General features: G+C 52.6%; 1 protein-coding gene and 1 pseudogene across 2 annotated transcripts in view; both read left to right on the forward strand.

Moving 5' to 3' along the window:
• The window catches only part of LOC143695956 (uncharacterized), a 758,734-nt pseudogene that overhangs the window by 318,858 nt on the left and 419,075 nt on the right, over window positions 1–20,801 (forward strand). The window lies entirely within an intron of this gene.
• Window positions 1,313–10,932, forward strand: LOC143695904 (serine/threonine-protein kinase PAK 3-like). The gene is made up of 12 exons (XM_077191103.1): window positions 1,313–1,340; window positions 3,406–3,519; window positions 3,982–4,019; window positions 4,423–4,498; window positions 5,272–5,335; window positions 6,167–6,215; window positions 7,259–7,368; window positions 8,126–8,243; window positions 8,637–8,736; window positions 9,155–9,351; window positions 10,259–10,396; window positions 10,843–10,932. Exons 1-12 carry the CDS (start codon window positions 1,313–1,315, stop codon window positions 10,930–10,932), a joined length of 1,122 nt encoding a protein of 373 aa, XP_077047218.1.

The following is a 20,801-nucleotide window of genomic DNA, read 5'->3' on the forward strand; positions in this document are numbered from 1 at the left end:
GCCTCACTACTGCTACCTCTAATTAGGAGCATCAAGGAATCGCTTTGATTTCCCCCAAAAAGGGAAAACTGCCCCAACCCTGTGGATGAGTGGGCGCGGGGAGAGATTTCTGACAGAAAACTCCAAAAACTCAGAGCAGGATAATGAGAAGTAAGTGAAGAGCCTTAAATCCAGCCTTCCCCCACGCCTCCCTCCTTCCAGCTGCACCTCCTACCCCGGCAGTGCCGGAGACAGGGAATGGGGCCGTGCTCACTTCATGCCCCGGGGCTTCTCCCTCTGCTCAGGGACGGGAGTCGTTCCCCTGCTGCACCCTGGGCTCTCTCCCACCGGAGACTTCTCCAGGAACTTCTCCAAGCTGAGTCCATCCCACGGGGCACAGCCCCCCTCCAAGTGCTGCAGCGTGGGTCACTGTGCCCCGGGGTCAGTCCTGCCAGGACAGGCTGCTCCAGCGGGGCCCCTCTGGCCACGGGGGCACAGCCTCCTCTCAGGCATCCCCGTGCTCCAGCGTGGCTGCTCCGGGGGCTGCAGGGGGATCTCTGCATCCCCATGGATCTCTGCATCTGGCACCGCCGTTTTTGGAGGCACCAGGAATAGGCTGAGCTCTGCCTGAAGCTCTTCTCACATTCCCCACACGCTTCCCGGCACAGGGAAGCTTTTACCTCCTCACAGCTCCCCAGGCTGGGTTGGCAGCCCCTCCTCATGTGGGATCTCTGGGGCTTTTCCTCCCCATTGGATTCCTGCGCCGTGGAGCCGTTCCAAATTGCCTCTTCCACGAGGTTCTGTGGCAGGGATTTGTTCTCCCTGGTCTCTGTCCGCAGCTCAGTGCGTGAGGGAGGAAGGACAAGGAGAGGAAGAGACAGGGAGAAGGGAAAAGGAAAAGGCAGGAGGAGAGGAAGGAGATGGGAAAGGAACATAGATGGATGTAGGACAGAATGAGGAGAAGAAGGAGGGTGGACAAGGAGAAGATGGGATTTGCCTCCATGCCAGAGAGATGGGGAAGGAGATCCCCCCAGTCCATCCCTGGCAGGATGGCGTTGGCAGTGAGGCTGTCCTGCAGCAATGCTGGGCTGGGAGATGGAGCAGCAGGGAAGGGAAAGGGGCAGTGATTCCTCCTGCCCTGCCTGGCTGTCCCAGTCTGGAGCGTCCTGGCGCTGCCGAGGCCCTTGGAGCGTCCGGCACTCAGGAGCCCGGAGCTCACGGCTGCTTTATAAAGCTGACAAAGTCGGCAGGATGAGTCTGTGTATGCTCTGCAGCAAACTGGGTTTATTGGTACAGGAACAGGGGACAGGTAAGGTTCATCTACAACCGGCAAATGTTCATGCACTTCGACAATGACGTGGGTCAGTACAAGGACCGGGAGAGATCCCTCAGCAAATCCCGCACGGGCACAACAGACCCAGCCTGGACACAGGGAGGGAATTTATTACCAACCAAATCACAGCAGCACAAGGAGAAGGGAAAGAAATCTCTCCAACACCTTCCCCCTAACCAACGGGGATCACCCAGAACAGGGGTCACCAGGGCTCTGCCCAACGGGGGTCACTGGGGATCATCCAGCACAGATCCTCCCATGGGGGATGGAGCTGGAGCAGCGCACGAAGCTCTTCCCACACTCGGGACACTCGCAGGGCCTCTCCCTGGTGTGCAAGTGCTGGTGAGTGACGATCTCTGAATCCCATTTGAAGCTCTTCTGACATTCCAAGCACTCCTAGGGCCATTCCCCACTGTGGATCTTGTGGTGTTTCCTGAGGTCGGAGGTCCCACTGAAGCTCTTCCCACATTCCCCACACTCCCAGGGCCTCTCCCCAGGGTGGATGTTCAGGTGTTCCATCAGGGTGGAGCTGTAGCTGAAACCCTTCCCACATTCCAAGCATTTGTGGGGCTTCTCCCTGCCATGAGGCTTCTCTATCAGCTCTGAGCTCTGGCTGGATCTCAGGCTGCCTTCCTGGCTCAGGGGGGCTCTTTCCTCCCTACAGCTCCCTGGGCTGGGTTTGCAGCCCCTCCTTGTGCGGAATGTCTGGGCCTTTTCCTCCTCCTCCATCTGGCCACAGCTTGGGAATGACAGACCCTGGTTTGGGGAAACCATGGTGGGAACACCTTGGAGTAGAGGCTCCTCCTGGCCAGGTCCATCTCTAGAAGTCAGCAGGAGTCTTGTGTCCATGAAAATCCCCACAATGTCAAGATTCAGCCCCAAAAAGCTCTCCCAGCAGTTCCCTATTGCTGATCTCTCCACTTTTGGGGTTCCAGAGGTTTCCTTTCCTTGGGATCATGGGGGTCCAATGGTTCCAGGGCTTCTCCATTCTCTGGCGTCCTGCTCAGGGATGATCCAGAGCCTTTTGGGGGTCCATGGGGGCCCTTCTCCCCTGATGCTCTACTTTGAGATCCCAGGGATCCCAGGGGTCTCTCCTCTCCAGGCTCCCCCCCCTTCCAGTCTGCCGGGGTCCCCCAGCTCTGGGATCGCCCCTCTCTGCTCTCCCCACTCTGGGGGTCCCAGGGGTTCCCCTCCTCTGCTCTCCCGGGGGTCCCCAGGACCAATGTCCTCCCCTGCCCATACTGGGCAATGGCCACGTGGGCCCCCAAAGATCCCCCCCAAGGGGCTCAGCTTTGGGCTCCTGCAAGATCCAAACCTACACACACAGAGAAAAAAAAACCCTCCCAGAGACACCAGATGATATTTGGGGTCAATTCCACAATCTGCGAGCTCCAAACACACCCCAATAAAAAACCCTCTCAGGGACCCCCCGACAGATTTGGGACGACCTCCCCCTGCCCGCTCACCTGCAAGACGAGCTGGGGGCGATGGTCCCGTGGCTGCGGCCACAGGGGGCACTGGAACCTCCTGTTCCTCCTGTTCCTGCTCCTGCTCCTCCTCTTCCTGCTCCTCCTTTTCCTCTCTCCCTCCTCCTCCTCCTCCTTCCTAATCCCACCTCCTCCCCAGTTCCTGCCTTCGGTGTATTTAGAGTGGAGACCCTTGCTTGTTTTTAGAACTAGAACAAAGATCCCAGATGGAACAAGGCTTGCTGCTTTTAGTCAGAACTATCAGTGACTAAAGGTCACGTTTCCTTTGCTTTGGTCCTGTCCTTGTTCTCCTCAGTGTTCAGGCTGGGCTATGGGGTGTCCTTGTTTGCTGCATTTTCCGAGTTCCTCTTGCATCCTTTGGGCCATGGGCTGTGCCCTGGGAGGGTTCTTTGTGCTCCTTTGTGACACAGGAGAACCTTCCAGGCGGCTTCTGCGTGAGCTGCTGCTGGGATGTCACAGGAACAGCGCCACGTCCCTGTGGTGTTCCCGTTGCTGTGGGACACGGAGGCCTCAGTGCCCAGAGTGACTCTGGGCTCGCTGCCGGAGGATCTTCCTGCCCGAGGCATTCTCAGCAGCCAGCCCAGCCCTGTCCTTCTGTGCTTGCAGGGCTACAGGCTGCAGGCGTGTGCAGCGCAGCCAAAATGATCCAGCACGTGGCTGCTGCAGTTTGCACTCTGTACTCTGTGGCTTATTCAGGGTATTTTTTAACCCACTTGGCACGTAAGTTGAGGTTTTCCCTCGTGCAGCATCTGTGGCTTTGGGCTTGCTGTGTGCTTTCTGTTCTTCCTCTGGAGCTGAGTTGACTTTGGAACCAAATGGCCATGAAGACACCATTGCTTTGGGAGAGCTCCTGCCCGCAGCTGCAGCTGAAAAAGGGGGTGTCTGCAGCCAGCGGGGCGTGCACAGCATCTGCAATGAGCCCTGGGGGGTTCTGTTCCCTCAAGCAGGGAGTCTGTGCCAGCAGAGCCTGGAACTCCCTCCCTTTGCTGCTCCAGCCAAGAACTGACCCAGCCCAGTGTTTTGTGCTTGTTCTCTTGCTTGCTGTGGGAAGGGACTGTGGCTCCTGGAGGGATGCAGTGAAAGCAAAATGCTCTCTTGGGGTTGCATTGCTCCGTGGCATTTCCCAGTAATGGCAGTTTTTCTCCTAACAGCATCTGGTTCATGTTCCCTCTCCCATTGCAGGGCACCTCATGTCTGCATTCCGAGCAGCTCCTCCTTCGGTGAGTGGGAAAGGAACCTTTGGTGTTTGGAATTGTGCAGCAAGTTGTGAGCTCAGCATGTGGCAGTCGAGGGCCAGCCTGGGAGGCTGAAGGAAAGTTCCTGTCAGTGTCTTTGCAGCAGCAGCAGCAGCAAAGGAATTCCCATCAGTTTTCTCCTTTTCTGCTGAAGAGTTTTTGAAGAGCTGCAGGTCTGGTTTTGCAGGCAGAGGATTGCTTGCTGGCTTTAGCCATGGTGGAATATGGAATTCCAAACAATAAGTGGCAATGTCGACTGTAGCCCATTGTTAGTTGGAACAGCTCCAAACCAAATTTCTGTGTAGTGCAGCTGGATGTGCAACTGAGGATAAATAAGGTGATAACTGAGATAGAACTTCCCGTCCCTCACGCTGCCGTCTGTCCACAGGGCACAGAACCAGCACCAGCACCTCCTGGGGCTCCCTCTGCTTCCGAAGAGGAGGTCAACAAGGAGGAAGACAGCAGTGAGCTTCCCGTTGCTCTGGGGGACAATGGTGAACTTCCCTCAGCGCCGGGAGATGACAGTGAACTCCCCGCTGCTCTGGGAGACGAGGGCGAACATCCCGCGGGGTGGGAATGCAACGGCGAGGCTCCCGCGGGGTGGGACAAGGACAGGGGACATCTCCCGGCCTGGGACGAGGACGGTGGATGTCCCCTGGTGTGGGACCAGAGTGGCCAAGCTCCCACGGAGTGGGATGAGGACAATGGACATCTCCCAGTGTGGGATGAGGATGGAGGACATCCTGTGGCTTGGGAAGAGGAGAGTGAACATCTCCCAGCATGGGAAGTGGACAGCAAACATCCCCTGGCTTGGAAAGAGGATGGCAAACCTCCAGCATTTTGGGAAGAGGATGGAGAAGCTGCAGCATTTTGGGAAGAGGATGGAGAAGCTCCCTCTGCTTGGGAAGAGGACAAGGAACCTCCCTCCGCTGTGGGATCCTGGGCTGAACATTCTGACAGCAGCACAGCCGGGCAGCCAGAGGGGAGAGGGGCGTGGTGCCTGATGCAGCTGAGTACGTCTGCTCTGTTCCTGGGTGCCCGAGCAGGTGCTGTGTGTGTGTCTGGGCATCAGCTGCACCCAGTGTTGCTCTGCAGCTGAATGTCACCGAGCCATTTATTGTCCTTCCCCAGCTGACACCAAGGGGCTCACGGCCCCAGGGAGTGGGGCTGCTTCTGGCTCTGCTGCAAGGCAGGGTCTCACTCTGGGAGGGAGCGTCTTCCACGTGGTTTCTTTCAGGGAACACCGTGAGCGAGGAGGAGCCTGCCGAGAAATACCTGGAAGTGGAGCAGATTGGCCAAGGGTAAGTGCACGGCAGCTGCTGCTGCACAAGCAGGGCAGGGTGTTGTGCTGGTGCAGGATCAAGTGAGAAGTCAGGAGAGCTCCAAGCACCTTCAGACACTGGGCTACCATCCTGCTGTCTCTCAGTCCTGATCAGAATTGATAACTGTGGTCAGAAGGTGCCGTCAAAGGCCCCTGAGGCTGGCAGTGCCCTGCCTGCATCAAGGAGCAGGACCTGAAAGATCTTCTGTCCCTGGAACTGGATTGCCTAAAAGAGCAACTCACCATGTGGTGACTGTCAGAAAACAGTTCTCAAGAAGATTTCTTTCAAATATTTTCCTTCAAAAAATATCCACTGGTCAGGATTATCAACCTAATGGTTTAGAAACAGAAACCAGAGATGAACTAATAAGTGCTCTATTCTAGCACAGGTAGCAGACCCCATCCATTCAGTAACAGGCACAGAGCTGATGCACTCTGGGGGAAAAAGCATCACCTGCCTGATGGCAGGGCCCTTGTGGAACCTGCAGGTCTTAGGCAGGAAATGGAAAAGGATGAAATGCATTCTTTTCCAGTTCTTTAGACAGCCATCTCTCACCTCAGGTTTTGAACTAAAGCAATTCAGGGTGGACATTTGGGATTTGCTCCAGCCCAATTCCTTCATGTTGGGTCTCAGTTTTCTCCTGCACACCTTGCATGGCAGAGGGCTGGTGGCTGCTGTGCTGTTGTTGGAAGGGTCGATGCACCCAGGTGTTTGTGAACGCTGCAGGCAGCAGAGATCTCCTGTCTGGGCTGGCTTTCCCTGCCAGGGCCTAAAGCGCTGCTTCTTTCTTCTCTGCTGTTTTGTCTCCAGGGCTTTTGGAACCGTTTATAAAGGACTCGACAGGGCCACTGGAGGAGAGGTCAGTGCCAACACGCCCAGCACGCCTGGCAGCTCTCCAGGGCTTTCCCCTCTGCTGGGAGCTGTGGCTGCAGCTTTGGGGGCCAGCAGAGCTTTCCTGCCTGGGCTGCTCCTCTGAAGGCAGAGCAGTGTCAGCCTGCAGAGCACAGCTGGGACAGACTTGGTCCTTCTGAAGCACCAAAGGAATGCAAGGAGGGCAGCGGTGTCTGTCAGAGCAGGACACGCTGGCTTGGCCTTCATATCTAAAAGTGTGAATGCATCAGCTGCTGGAGACTGAGGCCCAATTTATCTTCATCCCAACCTCAGACAGGAACATTATTTAGCTATTCTTAGCTAAAGTATAACATTATTATTATTTCCATCCTGCCTTTCATCTTCAAAGGATACCTCAAGGCCTAATTATGGAGAGATCCTGCTTGGGATCAGTTTGGGGTTTTAGTCCTACTTCAGCTGTTCACAGAGAGAGAGGGAGAGAAATGAGGAGATGGATATCCAGAGCAAAGCTCTGTCCTAAACCCTGAAGTTGTGTTTGGGTCTGGTGTCAGTGACAGCCTGTGACAGGGATCACCTGAGCAATGGGTGTGCGTGTCTGCTTTGTTGTGCAATCCCAAACAGAGCAGTTGCATCTAAAATCATGACCAAATCCCATAGAATTGCTAAGGGGTTCCTGGCTGTTCTGCTTTGTTTTCACAGAACCAGAATTACCTCCTGCTTGCAAAATGGGTTTGAATAATAATAGTAGGAGTGTTGAGGCCATTTGAGAAGACTGTAGGTGCAGAGAATGTTGTTAGAGCTTTGAGGCTGACAGCTGAGGGACCATTTCTGCAGAGCTTGCAAGGCCAAATGTCTCTGGCCATGTGTCCTGTAAGCAGCCCCCAGCTGGCAGAGCAATGGGCTGTGGGAATGGCCCTTGCTGAGCTCTGGTGTCCCATCCCAAGGCAGTTTGGCACAGCCCGGCTCCATCGCTCCACAAAGACTCGCTCCGTGTTTGCTGTGGCCTCCTGCCACAGACTCCTCCAGTTCAAGGCTGCAATGTCCCTTCAGGTGGCCATCAAGAAAATGAGTCTCAGAGGGCAGAACAGGGAACGAGCTGTGAATGAGATCCTGCTCCTGAAGGACAAGAAGAACCCCAACATTGTCAACTCTTTGGACAGGTGAGTGATTCAGCTCTGATCCCGAGCCCGGGCCCTGCGTTAACCTTTCCTGGCATCAGGAGTCTGTAGCCTGTTTTGAAAATGCCTGACCCAGCCACATCTTCCCAAAATAACAGCCTGGCAGTTCACTCCCTCCACGTGCTTTTGTTGCTTTGCTTTGGTTTTTCCTTCAAGTTGACCCCGTTTGCTGTGTCTCCCAGCAAGTGCTGATAAACCACAGCAGAAATTATTTCCCTTGGCTTCTTCTTCCCAGCCCTTTTCCATTGCTACAGATGCCAGGAAGATCAGGTTCTTGTTTCCAGAAATGCCTCATTTGCCCATTTTTCACTGGCCTTGCCTGTTTCTGAAGGGACTTTCTGAAAGGTTTTCTGACTGCTTTTGTCCCAAGTGCTGCACGGCCTCCTCCCCTGGATAACCCTGGCAGTTGTGTTGCCTTGTTCTGGAGGGAATGGTGGAACTGATGAGTTCAGAAGCTGAACCAGCTGGGGCCAAGGGTTGTGGTTCCACATTGATCTGGGCTGTTGCTAAACTGCATTTTTCACCTGCTTGCCATCTAAGGCCTCTCCTTTCTCACAGGTGTCTCCTTCCCCTTTAGACTGTGCAGATTCCAAGGGCTGTGCAGCCTGGCAGGAATGTCTCTCCATCTGATTCTGTCCTCACTGACAAGTGACCTGGAAACAAAACTCCCCTCCAGGCTTTTCCATGGGGGAATTGAGCTCTGCACTTTCATCTCCATGCCATTGCTTTCCTCTTCCAGCTTCCTTGTGGATGGAGATCTCTGGCTGGTGATGGAATACATGGATGGAGGAACTTTGCGGGACGTTGTCAGACAGACACGCATGGCTGAAGGAGAGATGGCAGCTGTCAGTCGGGAGGTGAGGGATCCTGCTTGTCACTCCCATGGCCTGGACACGATGGTCCTTCCAAACAGGGTGTGAGAACAGGAGTGGCTCCATGCTCAGGGCTTTGTTTCTGAGTTGTTTTTATGAGCTGGAGAAGAAAGAGCCTCTGCAGTGAACGGCCTGCCAGCATCACTGCACTTCTACTCTGTTCTTGTTCTCTCTCCTGCTGTTGTGGTACTCTCTTTCTGGTTTGGATTTGATTTGCTGTTCTCAGTTTTGCCTTGAACCATTTGCCTGGAGCTTGTGTGCACTGCACTCCTGGCCTGTCACAGCAAAGCTGCTGCTGGCAGAATTCTGAGCTGTCCTTTCTGGTGTGATATATTCCAGCCATTGGTTTTTGCCCTTGTGTTTCTTGTTCTCTCTCAGTGTCTGCAGGGCCTGGATTTCCTCCATTCCAACCGGGTGATCCACAGGGATCTGAAGAGCTCCAACATCCTCCTGGGCATGGACGGCTCTGTCAGGCTGGGTGGGTGTTCCTGGCCAGGCACGGCGCTCCCAGGCTGCGGGGCTGGGGCTGCTTCCCAGGGAGGGTCAGAGCCCCACAAGGGCTGCTGGGGGCACTGCCCGGCCCCTGCTGCCAGCTGAGAGCGGCTGCCCCTGCAGAGAGCTCAGGAGAGGAGCAGGGGGCCAGCAGTGCCTTTGCTCTGGCCATGGCCCTTCCAGAGGGGCAGCAGTGGGAATCTAAAGCTCCAAGGGAATCAGTAAAAGCCACTGCAGGAAAGCTGAGGGTTTCTTGAAGGGCCCAGTTCCATCTTTCCTTGGCTACAGCCCTGAGGGCTTTTCCAGCTGACTTCACTACTACACTCTCAGACTGAGTGTGGGGAATCTTTGTGCTTGGTTTCCTCATTGCAGCTGCCTTTGACAGGGTTTGTTTCTGTCCTCAGCTGATTTTGGCCTCTGCGCTCAGCTCAGCCCTGAGCAGGACCAGCGCAGCTCCATGGTGGGCACTGCTCACTGGATGGCCCCAGAAGTTGTGACCAGATCTCCTTATGGCCCCAAGGTGGACATCTGGTCCTTCGGCATTGTGACCATCGAGATGGTGGAAGGAGAACCTCCTTACTTCAGGGAAACGGCGGCCATGGTAAGAGGCAAATTCTCCAGTGGCTGCAGAGGCTGCGAGCACAGGGGGACCCTGCACTGGGAGCAGCAGCTGGAGGTTTCTGCACATGGGAAGGGAATTCCCAGAGGACTTGTGCCTCTACACAGACGAATGTTCTGCAGTCTCCAGCAACAATTTGCTTTGGGCTTTTCGTTGTTGCAGCTCTTCTTGCTGAGAGGATGACCTGGAAATATGAAGCAAGTGCATCAGCTCTAATGTTATCTTGCAAGAAAACCCCACACCATCCCCAAATCCCAGCCCCAAACCCAACAAGATTTCTGCAGGAGTTTCTAAAAGAGGTTTTGCAAGATGATCTCCCCTGATTCTTCTCACTGGGAAACTTGTTGAAAACATGAAGATGATGGTTTAACATCCCCATAGTCTATCATATTTCTTTCCTAGTCCAAGCTACTTTTTCTGTGTCACCAAGCCTGAGCTTTCAGCATCACAAACCTCCTGTTTCTTGCCTGGCAGTTTCTGGGATGGGGCATCAGGAATGCATTTACTTGAGTGTCAGTGGCACTGCAGAGATGCGCTTGATGGAAGAATCCTCTGAAATAACACAGGCAGACCACAGTGACTCTGGAAAATGGCCTGTAAAGCTGGTGTCCATATTTGGAGAAGCAAAATGGGCTATTTCTGATGGAGGTTCCTACTAACAAAGCCGGCCAATGAAACTGGCTCTCAAGGCGAGATCATTTGGATGTTGCAGTGGCTGTGGCAGCCCCAGGGTTTGGGTTTTTTGCTTGGCATAGCAAAATGAGCTCTGAGCAGCATCTCTGGCAGGGAGGAAAGTGGCCCTGGAGCTGGGGCTGAGGCCCCGGGGTGGATGTGAGCCCGTGTGGGTGTGAAGGGAGCTGGCAGAGCGCTGAGTTTGCTTTCCCTGCAGGCTCGCGCTCTGATCCGGCAGAACGGGACCCCGCAGCTGCAGGAGCCCCGGCGCCTGTCGGCTCTGCTGCGGGACTTCCTCGAGTGCAGCCTGGAGCCGGACGAGGAGCGGCGCTGGGCTGCCCAGGAGCTGCTGCAGGTGAGAGCCAAGGGCTGCAGGGGAAGCAGCAGCGCCAGGGAGGGGTTTTCTTGTGGGGCCCCCTCCGATAGTCTCCAGTCTCGCTGCGTTCCACGCGCAGAGCGAGCAGAATCCTCGCCTGCTGTGGCCTGGCAGGCTCCTTTCGAGCTCATCTGGACCTGGTGCCCCACAGCGAGCAGGGACATCTTCTAGCAGTTCAGGGGCCTCAGAGCCCTGCCTCACCTGAGCTTGGATGTTTCCAGGCAGGAGGCACCTCCCACATCTCTGGGCACCTCCTGTCAGTGTTTCCCCACTCTCCTGGTTAAAAAATTCTTCCTTAGATCTAATCTGAGCCTGCTTCCCTCAATTTTCAAACCATTTCCCTTTGTCCTGTTGCAACAGAGCCTGTGAGGAACTTGACTCTGGAAAGTAACAGTTCATTTCTTTATTTTTTATCCTTTGGACAGCACCCATTTTTATCATCAGCCAAGCCTCTCTCCAGCCTGACCCCTCTGATCACTGCAGCAAAGAACCTGAGGGAGCAGCAGAGCAGATGAAGCACTTGAGGACAGCTTCTTCTTACAGTAGTTAGGACAATTAGTTAGTCATGGTAGTTAGCACTGGTAGTTAGTTAGGGTAGTTAGCATTGCTAGTTAGTTATGGTAGTTAGAGCAGCCTGATTGTTATGAAAGTTTGATGAATAAAAACGCTCTTAAACCTCAACTCCCTTGACGTGTCCCTTCCTTCTCCCGCCGTGACTCAGCTGCCCGGAGCAATGTGAGGGGAGGGCGGGCCCAGCCTGGCCCAGAGCTGAGCCCCAGCAGAGCCCTGGCAGAGCCCAGAGCAGCCTCGGCACCTGCAGAGTCAGCCTGGAAGGAGACGCTTGGAGCCTTCTCGGCTGCACCCGGCTCTTGGCTACAAACTGTGTGTGCTGGAAAATGCCACCGGCTCTGCAGGAGGGCAGAAGGGGCCCGGGGAAGGCCCAGGTGCTCCATGCAAGGGAAAAACCTGCCCTGGGTTTGTTATAAATAACTAGGTAGTGCTGGCTTTTGCTATTAGGTATTGACTTCTGCAAAACATTCTTAATCACAATGAGTTTGATATAGTACAGTTTGTAATCACTTTTCACTGCTTTTGCTATAGTATAATTTGTCAGCTCTTTGTGGCCAATGCCTGGCCCGTGTGTAGCTCATATCCTCAGAACATCATTTATGGATGATATTTTAGTTAGTGGACAGTGTGAAAAGCATACATTATAGTTTTGGCTTTTGCAAAATATTAAAGTGGATGCCATGTGTTGTGCATTAGAATGTTAACTTTTACAGAAGTAGCCGTAGTTGTGAAATAAGAACTAATGCTTTTATTTTTGTAACTAACTGACAATAACAACTCAGAGATATTTGTGAAATAGCTAATGTTCATTTAAAGTACTTGAGGAAGTAGCTAAAAGCGTCTGCATGGTCAGATAACATCTAAGGAAGGGATGTGATGAGGCCCCTGCCACTGACCCTTCCACTGTCAATAACTGTCACCTGCTGAAACCACAGAACAGGGGCCCTTGTGAGGCAGTGACGCACAACCCTCAAAACAGCAATCCACGATTCCTGCACGTGCTCTAAATAGGCGAGTTGGGGGTCAAACCAACCTAAAGAATTCCTGGAACATGTAAATGAGTTCCAGGAAATGTTTGAATATGTATAATCATTATGAATATGTATTTGAACAATACAATGGAGAAACTAGACAAGAAGAGTTGCTGTGGTTAACCGGTGTGCCTCTGGCCATTGCCAACACCCAGCGCTGTTACTGATTTGTCCCTTATTATTCCTTATTAAACTTTCAAAAATTCTAAAGAGTGAGGCTCATTTCTCACAAAACCCAAGGTGCTCACCCCTTGTTCTTCCCCCAAAGCCAGGATTTGTCAACCCTAAACTTTGTCTGGATGGAGGAGGAGGAGGCTGCGAGGAAAAGGAAGATGCACTGGTGTGGAGGCCCATGGGAGTCTCAATCTCCCACCCGTGGAGGACTGGTCCCTAATAAGAAGAATAGATTTCAAGGTTATGGTGACAAGCTTGCTTCTCCTATAGATCTTTGCCGGCACATGCTGATTTTTGGAAAGTTATGTTACCCCATTGGCCTGTTGGCCTAATTACCCTAGTTCACCCCTATTACCCATCTTTGATTAGTCCCTAGCTCTCTGTCCCTCCATTGGCCCAGTTTACTGCATTCCTCTGCCCCTGTTTCCCTATTAGCTGTCCGGACCCTTAACCCCTCCTTTGCCCCATTTCCCCCATATCCATTGGACCCTGACCCTCAGCTCCACCCTCACTACCCCATATAAAAACCCCCTGTGCCCTCAGCTTGCACCCTGTCTTTGTCCCTGGACCCTGTTCAGCTCTGTCCCCTGCTCCTGTACCAATAAACCCAGTTTGCTGAGATCATACCCAGACCCATCCTGCCAACTTTGTCAGCTTTATAAAGCAGCCGTGAGCTCCGGGCTCCTGAGTGCCGGACGCTCCAAGGGCCTCGGCAGCGCCAGGATGCTCCAGACTGGGACAGCCAGGCAGGGCAGGAGGAATCACTGCCCCTTTCCCCTCCCTGCTGCTCCATCTCCCAGCCCAGCATCGCTCCAGGACAGCCTCACTGCCAACGCCATCCTGCCAGGGATGGACTGGGGGGGATCTCCTTCCCCTTCCCTCTGGCATGGAGGCAAATCCCATCTTCTCCTTGTCCACCCTCCTTCTTCTCCTCATTCTGTCCTACATCCATCTATGTTCCTTTCCCATCTCCTTCCTCCCTTGTTCCTTCTTGTCCCTTCCTCTCCTCCTGCCTTTTCCTTTTCCCTTCTCCCTGTCTCTTCCTCTCCTTGTCCTTCCTCCCTCACGCACTGAGCTGCGGACAGAGACCAGGGAGAACAAATCCCTGCCACAGAACCTCGTGGAAGAGGCCATTTGGAACAGCTCCACGGCACAGGAGTCCAATGGGGAGGAAAAGCCCCAGAGATCCCACACGAGGAGGGGCTGCCAACCCAGCCTGGGGAGCTGTGAGGAGGTAAAAGCCTCCCTGTGCCGGGAAGGGTGTGGGGATTGTGAGAAGAGCTTCAGGCAGAGCTCAGCCTATTCCTGGTGCCTCCAAAAACGGCGGTGCCAGATGCAGAGATCCATGGGGATGCAGAGATCCCCCTGCAGATCCATGGGGATGCAGAGATCCCCCTGCAGCCCCCAGAGCAGCCACGCTGGAGCACGGAGGATATCCCGCCGAGGCTCGGTGGGAGTGTGGGCAGGGTCTGCTGCCGGAATCGGCAGAGGGGGATCTTCCCGTGGAGACCGAGCCGGAGCGTGGGCAGCCCCCACATGGCTTATGGCGGCTGATCCGGCAGCTCCCGGCAGAGAAAAGGCAGGTGGGAGACCCCGGCAGCAGCGGCGGCGGTGCCCAGCGCAGCTGGCACGGGCAGGGCAGCCGGGGATGGGATGGCTGGGACCCGGCCTCGGTGCGGTCGGCGCGGTGACCTCGGCCCACGCGGCAGGACAGAGCAACCCCCATCTTCCCCAGCATGGCCGGCAGAGCGGCCGCGGGCCGGGCAGTGGGAGCAGGGCACACAAATTCACCGCCAGCGCCGGGGCAGGTGGAGCTGCCCTGGGCAGTGAGCCCGCACCTGGGATGGAAACCGGGGCAGGCGGAGCTGAGGCGGGCAGCGAGCCGGGACCCGGGACAGGCGCCCCGGCCGCGAACGGAGGGGGCAAGAGCTGCAGAGGATCCCACTCTCTTTCTGACTTTTCCTCTTGTTCCCCTCCCTTTCATTTCCCCTTGTTCTCTTCCTGTTTTGTCTCGGGGGTTTCTGATACTTTAAAGATTTTTATTCTCCTAAAATCTCCTGTCTAACCTATGGCATATTCTCTTTCTTCTAGATTAAATGGGTTTTTTTACAAATAAATCCAGAGCCTAACAAATCTAAACTTCTGCTTGGATACTTTGAAATGGTCGACGAGCTAACTCACGACCTCCTAATGTTGTTTTTCTCATCACCTTTTTATTTATCCTTTGGCAAATTAAGCATCTTTCAGTTTCTTGCTTTGCTACTCTAAAAATCCCAGTGCACCCATAGTTCCTTAAAAAATGATCACACAAAGCTTGAGTACCCCAGTGGGTTTTCTGATGCATGTCTTCTAATATTTTCCTAGTAAGCACATTTTATTAAGTAATTGTCTTCCATCAAGAAGTTTCCATTTCCCTGGTTTATCTTGTTCACTTCCTGTCTTGTTTAATTCTTTTTTCTCGGCTTCCCTAAACTTTGGAATTTCCAGTTTTTCCTCGTTTGGAGTTAATATTAACATAACTCACTCAGCTCCATTTTCTGCTGCATCCTTGGCTTCGTCATCTGCCAAATTATTTCCTCTTATTTCTGGGGTCTTTCCCTTTTGGGGTTCCTTAATATGTACTATAGCTATCTCTTTTAGGTAATTTTAATGCCTCTAAAACCTCTGAAATAAGTTCCTCATGTACTAAACCTTTTCCTCTTGAATTAAGTAATCTTTTTCCTTTCCAAATTTTTAAAGGTATGTACTACTCTAAAGGCATACCTTCAATCAGTATATATGGTTCCTTTATTTTGTGTTAAATATTCTAGTGCTCTTTTTCAAGTATATAATTCACGAGTTTGAGCTTACTAGTTTAAGTTTAATTTCCCTTTTTCCATAGTTTGCATGTTGTTCCCATCAACTACTACATACCCTGTACTTTCTCCTTTTGCAAGGAGTTGTATCTCTGTTACCTAACATAACTGCCAAAGGGCTATTTTTTTTTCTTTTTTTTTCCCTGTAATCCAACTTACTGGTTTTCTGTCTCATTTTTCAAGATCTTATCTATTCATCATCTGCCTCTGTTTTTCACTTTCACTAACAACCGAAATACCACTTTTCTTTCAACTACACACTTAAAAATAAAAAACCTTTTTCTCACACTACTTTCAGTGCAATCTACCTCTCTCCAAGGAGATATAGTGAAGCTTAAAATGCACAATCTACATTACATATACTTTCATTTGTCTACATTCACTCGCTTCTATTTCTCATTCACTTCCACACATTCTTTCACACGCTCAGGACACAAAGTGGATCCCTGTTGACAGAGAATCGCGGGTCCCTGTGGCCCCCTCCCCTTGGCGTTGGCCTCTGGGTCTCAGTATCTCCCGGCCTCCTGGGAGGGCCCTGACTCTGCTGCCTCCGGTGCCCGTTCACCTGTGAGGCTGATTTGTGTCACTCACACTCTTCAGCTACGGCCCCCTCACAGGCCCGGGGGGACAATGGCCCGTTTGCAGTCACACACATGCTCTGTCGCAGCCCCCACCCACCCAAGGGACAATGGCTTATTTGTGGGTCACACACACCTCTTTCCACAGCCCCCCCTTCCCACCTGCCCGGGAAGCTGAGGCTGATTTTGTGTGTGACTCACTCTCACACACAAACAAGACAACAATAAGGTACCTTTTACTTTCACATCACCTATTACAAGTTTAGGTGTTTCTGGTCAGTCCCGGTGCTCTTGGATATCCCTCAACCCAGCTGTGCTGGCCAACCCCAGATGCTCTTGGGTGTAGGAGCGTCGGGGGGTAGGACGGTCAGGACGGACGGAGACGAGAGATCTCTGCAGCCAGGCCCTGGAACTTGCGGTTTATTGCAAAGGGCCCGGGTGCAGGGCCCTGCTTGGAGCTGCCAGGCACAGCTGGAGCAGGCCCGAGAGAAGAGAGGGGTAGAGAGGATGAGAAGGTGAGAGAGTAAAACGTAAGAGAGCAAAAGCGTAAGAGAGTAAGGTTCCCATTACAACACAATAAATCTTCTTTTGTGTTGAATATTCTATTTCTCAACAGCCAATCTAGTACAAGATGCACGTCCTATAGCATTTACATACAGCCTATAAGAATCATTACATTACCACACTGTGTTACATTTTAAACCGTAAAAACTCCTCTTTGGACCCCTTCTGCCAAGCTGGCAGGATCTGCTCTGACCCTCGGATCTGTCTGCAAGCAGTGGGAATTGTTCTATCAAAAGGGGATTACCTTCAGCCAGCCATACCATTGTTTTCCAGTTGTTCAGTAACTGAGGTATCTCAAAGCTTGCTTTGATTTCTATCTTGCTTATAGTTTCTATATTGTCAAAATCTTTTGCCAGACAATCATATTTATAAGGCTTTCCTGTTTCATCTTCCCCAACACTTGGGCATTTTTTTATTTCTCAATCCACCTGTGTTGTCCAATCCCAGATGCTCTTGAGCATATCCTCAATCCAGCAGAATTTTGCTTTACCCTGAATGCTCTTGGAATATTAATCCCTCAACCCAGCAGGTTTTTAGGAGCCCCTTTTGTCCCATTTGCTAGTGGATTGGGCTAGGAAACTCCTCTGCTCCCTTCCTCCGAGGGGTCCAGCCCCTCTCTGAGACCCAGTCCCAGTTACCCCGGGGGATTCTTTCACTCCTTTTAACATTCACTTTGTCTCTTTACTGGCCACTTGTGACTGTGGTCACAAGGGTTTTCAGGATGAAGAAGAGACGAGAATGTTGACTCCATGATCAGAAGGCTTGATTTATTATTTTATGATATATGTTACATTAGACTATACTAAAAAGCAATAGAAAGGAAAAGGTTTCTTGAGAAGCTAGCTAAGCTAAGAATAGAAAAGAATGAATAACAAAGATCTGTGTCTCAGACAGAGAGCAAGAGCCAGCTCTGCCATGAGTGGTGAAGAAATCCAAACACCCACAGGAGACCAATCACGGGTCCACCTGTTGCATTCCACAGCAGCAGATAACCATTGTTTACTTTGGTTGCTGAAACTGCAGCTTCTCACAAGGAAAAATCCTAAGAAAGGATTTTTCATGAAAGATGTCTGCAACATGTCACCTTTTTTTATTTAGTTAAATTAAAAGGAAAAAGTGTTTGTAATTTTCTCTGCTGTACTCATGCCGAAGAAAAAGACAAACACTTGACAGGTTATCTGTTGCCAATCAAACTCCACTCAAGTGCTCCTGTGGAATGCACTGGGAATTTCTTCACCCGTAGAACATAAATTCTATCATATCACTAAAACAATTCTATAATATAAGAAAATGCAAAAACAATGCAAAGAAAATTCAAGTCCAAGCAGCTGAGTTTCAGGAAGAGTCCATGGCTTGAAGATGTTCCTCTTTGCCATATCTGAAAGTTTCTTTTGGTCCTGAAACAGGCTTGCTACAGAAAAGTCCATCAATAGTTATCAAAAGTCCATTGACAGTCTTCAAAGAATTTTGAGAAAATTTCTGAAATGTCTTGCCACAGCCCTTTATTGAACAACTTGGGCTGAAGCCAATCCCTGGCTCCTCAATGCCTCTGAGCTGCTGCCAGCTCTTTCACCCTTTTTTATTCAATTCAATTTAATTGGTTTTTTTGTTGTTGTTGTTGTTTTTTTTTTTTTTTTTTTTTTGTCGGAAAGAGCAGCAGCAGCAAAGGAGCCAGAGAGAGGCCCTTGGGGGCCCTGGCCCATGTGGAAGGATCAGGAACCCCAGACCTGGCCCACAGAAAGGTGGCCCAGGACCAGAAGGGGGAAGCAAAGCCCCCAAACCCAACAGGAGGCCGGGAGGTGGCCCTGGCCCAAGCAACCAAGGCAGACAGCCCAGGCCCAGCCCCCGAGGCAGGCTCTGCATTGGCACAGACCCGCACCCTGCTGCCAGTACAATGGCAGAAGGGGTGACCAAACTCTTCCTTTCCCCAAAATCACCGAGGCATGCCAGCAATGGGAAGACAGAAGCTGTCCCGAGAAACTTCGTCTCGGGTCTGGGGATGTCCTTTCCCCACAGCAGACAAGCGATGCTCGCTTCCTGCTGTGCCCTCTGCCTCTGCAATGCAAATGCACCAGGTGTTCCTCCCATCTGCCTCACAGCCCCACCGCCACCCCCTCTGGGCTGGGGACCAGGGGCAGAACTTTCGGGACCCACCTCCCCCTCGCTGCTGGGGCGCGCGAGGGGCGGCAGAGAGATCCGCATCCCCCAGGGGGAAACCCCGGACCAAACACCCACCAACCCGCCAAAAATGCTGATCTTGAAAACACGCAGCCGGGCCGCACCCACAGCCAGCTGTCGGGCCATGCCTCCTCCACGGAAGGACAGGCTGACGCCCTCTTCCCCTGTCCCAGCTCCCCCCGTAGGGGCAGCCCCGGGACAACCCGAAAAACTCGGGGAGGAAGTCACGCTGGATGCAGGAGGCGCCGCTGCAGCTGCCGCCCCCGGCTCCAGGGCAGCCTCTGACGGAGACACAGAGGACGGAGTCCCCGCAGGGGCAGGCAGCGGTGCCGCCTGGGGAGGCGGCGGGGGCGGTGGGGTCGCACGGGGTCGGCAGCATCTTCTGCGCTGGGCTCTGACATCGGCCGCGGAACCGCAGTCGCAGAAGGCGGCGGGACGGCCGGGGGGAGCGGTGGATCGCTGTTGCCCAGCAACATTGGCGCAGCCACGGGAAGCGGTGTCTCTGAGACCTCAGATGCAGGCAGGGAAGCCGGCGGAACCGCGGCCGGAGCGCCCACAGGCTCCCCGGCAGGGGCGGCCGCGGGACGGGCCGCGCGGGGAAGCGCCCGCACCGACGGGGCGGGTTGGGGCGGCGCTCGCGGTGCTGGCCGGGGCGGCGCTGGCGGCGCTGGCCGCGGCGGTGCCCGTGGCGCTGGCTGGGGCGGCACCGCCCACTCCCATCCCCCCTGAGAGCAACGGGAGGGGGGAAAAAACGGCTCCGTCTGAGCATGCTCGGAAGACGCAGTAAAAAAAACTTCGGCTGCGGGCGAAACTTCGGCCCCCGCTGTGGTTCAGGGGGGCTGGAAAGCAGCAGAGCGTCCCCCTCCAAAGGGTCTTGCCCCAGAATTGGGGGGAACGGGGCTTTGCCCTTGCAGTTAGCAATCCAGGGAAAAACAGCTGCTCTCCGTTTCAAGACTAGAAAGAGCAACAAAAAGGTTGGATAAATTGAGGGGCATCCGAACCCACGGCCCAAAAAGAATTGGAAAATTGAGTCCATACACTCCCAGACAAACATATCGAGGGCATATAGCACATTCGTAAAAAACCCAAAGAGCTTTGCCCATCGAAAAAACTCATAGAAATCTATCTCCAACAGGAGAATTCCGTCCTCTTCACCCCATTTTTGCCAGAGGGCAATAAGTTTCTCCTCTGAAGGGGAGAATGGAACCTCATCCTCTAGGGGAGAAGTCCTCCAGATGAGCAGCCACAAACTGCGAATGGCCTCATCTTCAGGAGGGGAAAAACCAACAGTACCTTGTGACAGTGTCCAGGACTCTCTGGCTACCTGCACGGTGCTGCTGAGCTTTCTGAACATCTTCCTGGAGGCTTTTCAGAAGGTTCTCTTTGTGGTCAGCCTTGCTGTGAACTCTGTCCAAATTTGGATCTTCAGTTCTTCAGCTCCTGGCTAGAATCCACTTCTGTGGTCACTTGTGAAGCAACCATTAATGCCACACATTCAGGGTTTACCCAGTGCAGCAATGCTCCTCTGGTGGTCTCACCAAGTGATGATTGTCCTCCTCAGTCGAGGGTCACCAATTGTGACTGTGGTCACAAGGGTTTTCAGGATGAAGAAGAGACGAGAATGTTGACTCCATGATCAGAAGGCTTGATTTATTCTTTTATGATATATGTTACATTAGACTATACTAAAAAGCAATAGAAAGGAAAAGGTTTCTTGAGAAGCTAGCTAAGCTAAGAATAGAAAAGAATGAATAACAAAGATCTGTGTCTCAGACAGAGAGCAAGAGCCAGCTCTGCCATGAGTGGTCAAGAAATCCAAACACCCACAGGAGACCAATCACGGGTCCACCTGTTGCATTCCACAGCAGCAGATAACCATTGTTTACTTTGGTTGCTGAAAACTGCAGCTTCTCACAAGGAAAAATCCTAAGAAAGGATTTTTTATGAAAGATGTCTGCGACAGCCACTTACCGCGGAAAGTCAGAAACGCAGCATGGGAGACTCCAGCACTCACTTGGCAGGTCTGGCACAACCAGCCCGCCTCTCATTCACTCACATTCATCCCCCCTGAGAAATACTTACCAATCCCTTTTCCTTCCCATGTTCTTTGTGCACATTACTACTCTTAGGGGGCCAATTGCCGTGGTTGTAGGGAGCCTTTTTCCATTGTCTTTGTTTTATTGTCTCCTTTTGTCCACCATAACCTGTGTCTGTCGGTCACCCCAGGGCAAACAGAGCGAGGCTGCTGAAGAGGGCAGGGGGCACCTTCCCCACTCTGACTCTCCTGAAGCACCGGCAGCGAGGTGTTGGTAACCATCCTCTGCTACCAAATTGTGAAAAACGCCAATCACTTGTTTTTAAAATTTTAAAAGTTTAATAGTAATAAAATAATTATCATAATAGTAATACTATTAGACTAATAAAAATTTGGACA

This window comes from Agelaius phoeniceus, chromosome 27 (genome assembly GCF_051311805.1).
Source record: "Agelaius phoeniceus isolate bAgePho1 chromosome 27, bAgePho1.hap1, whole genome shotgun sequence".
Lineage (NCBI taxonomy): Eukaryota > Metazoa > Chordata > Aves > Passeriformes > Icteridae > Agelaius > Agelaius phoeniceus.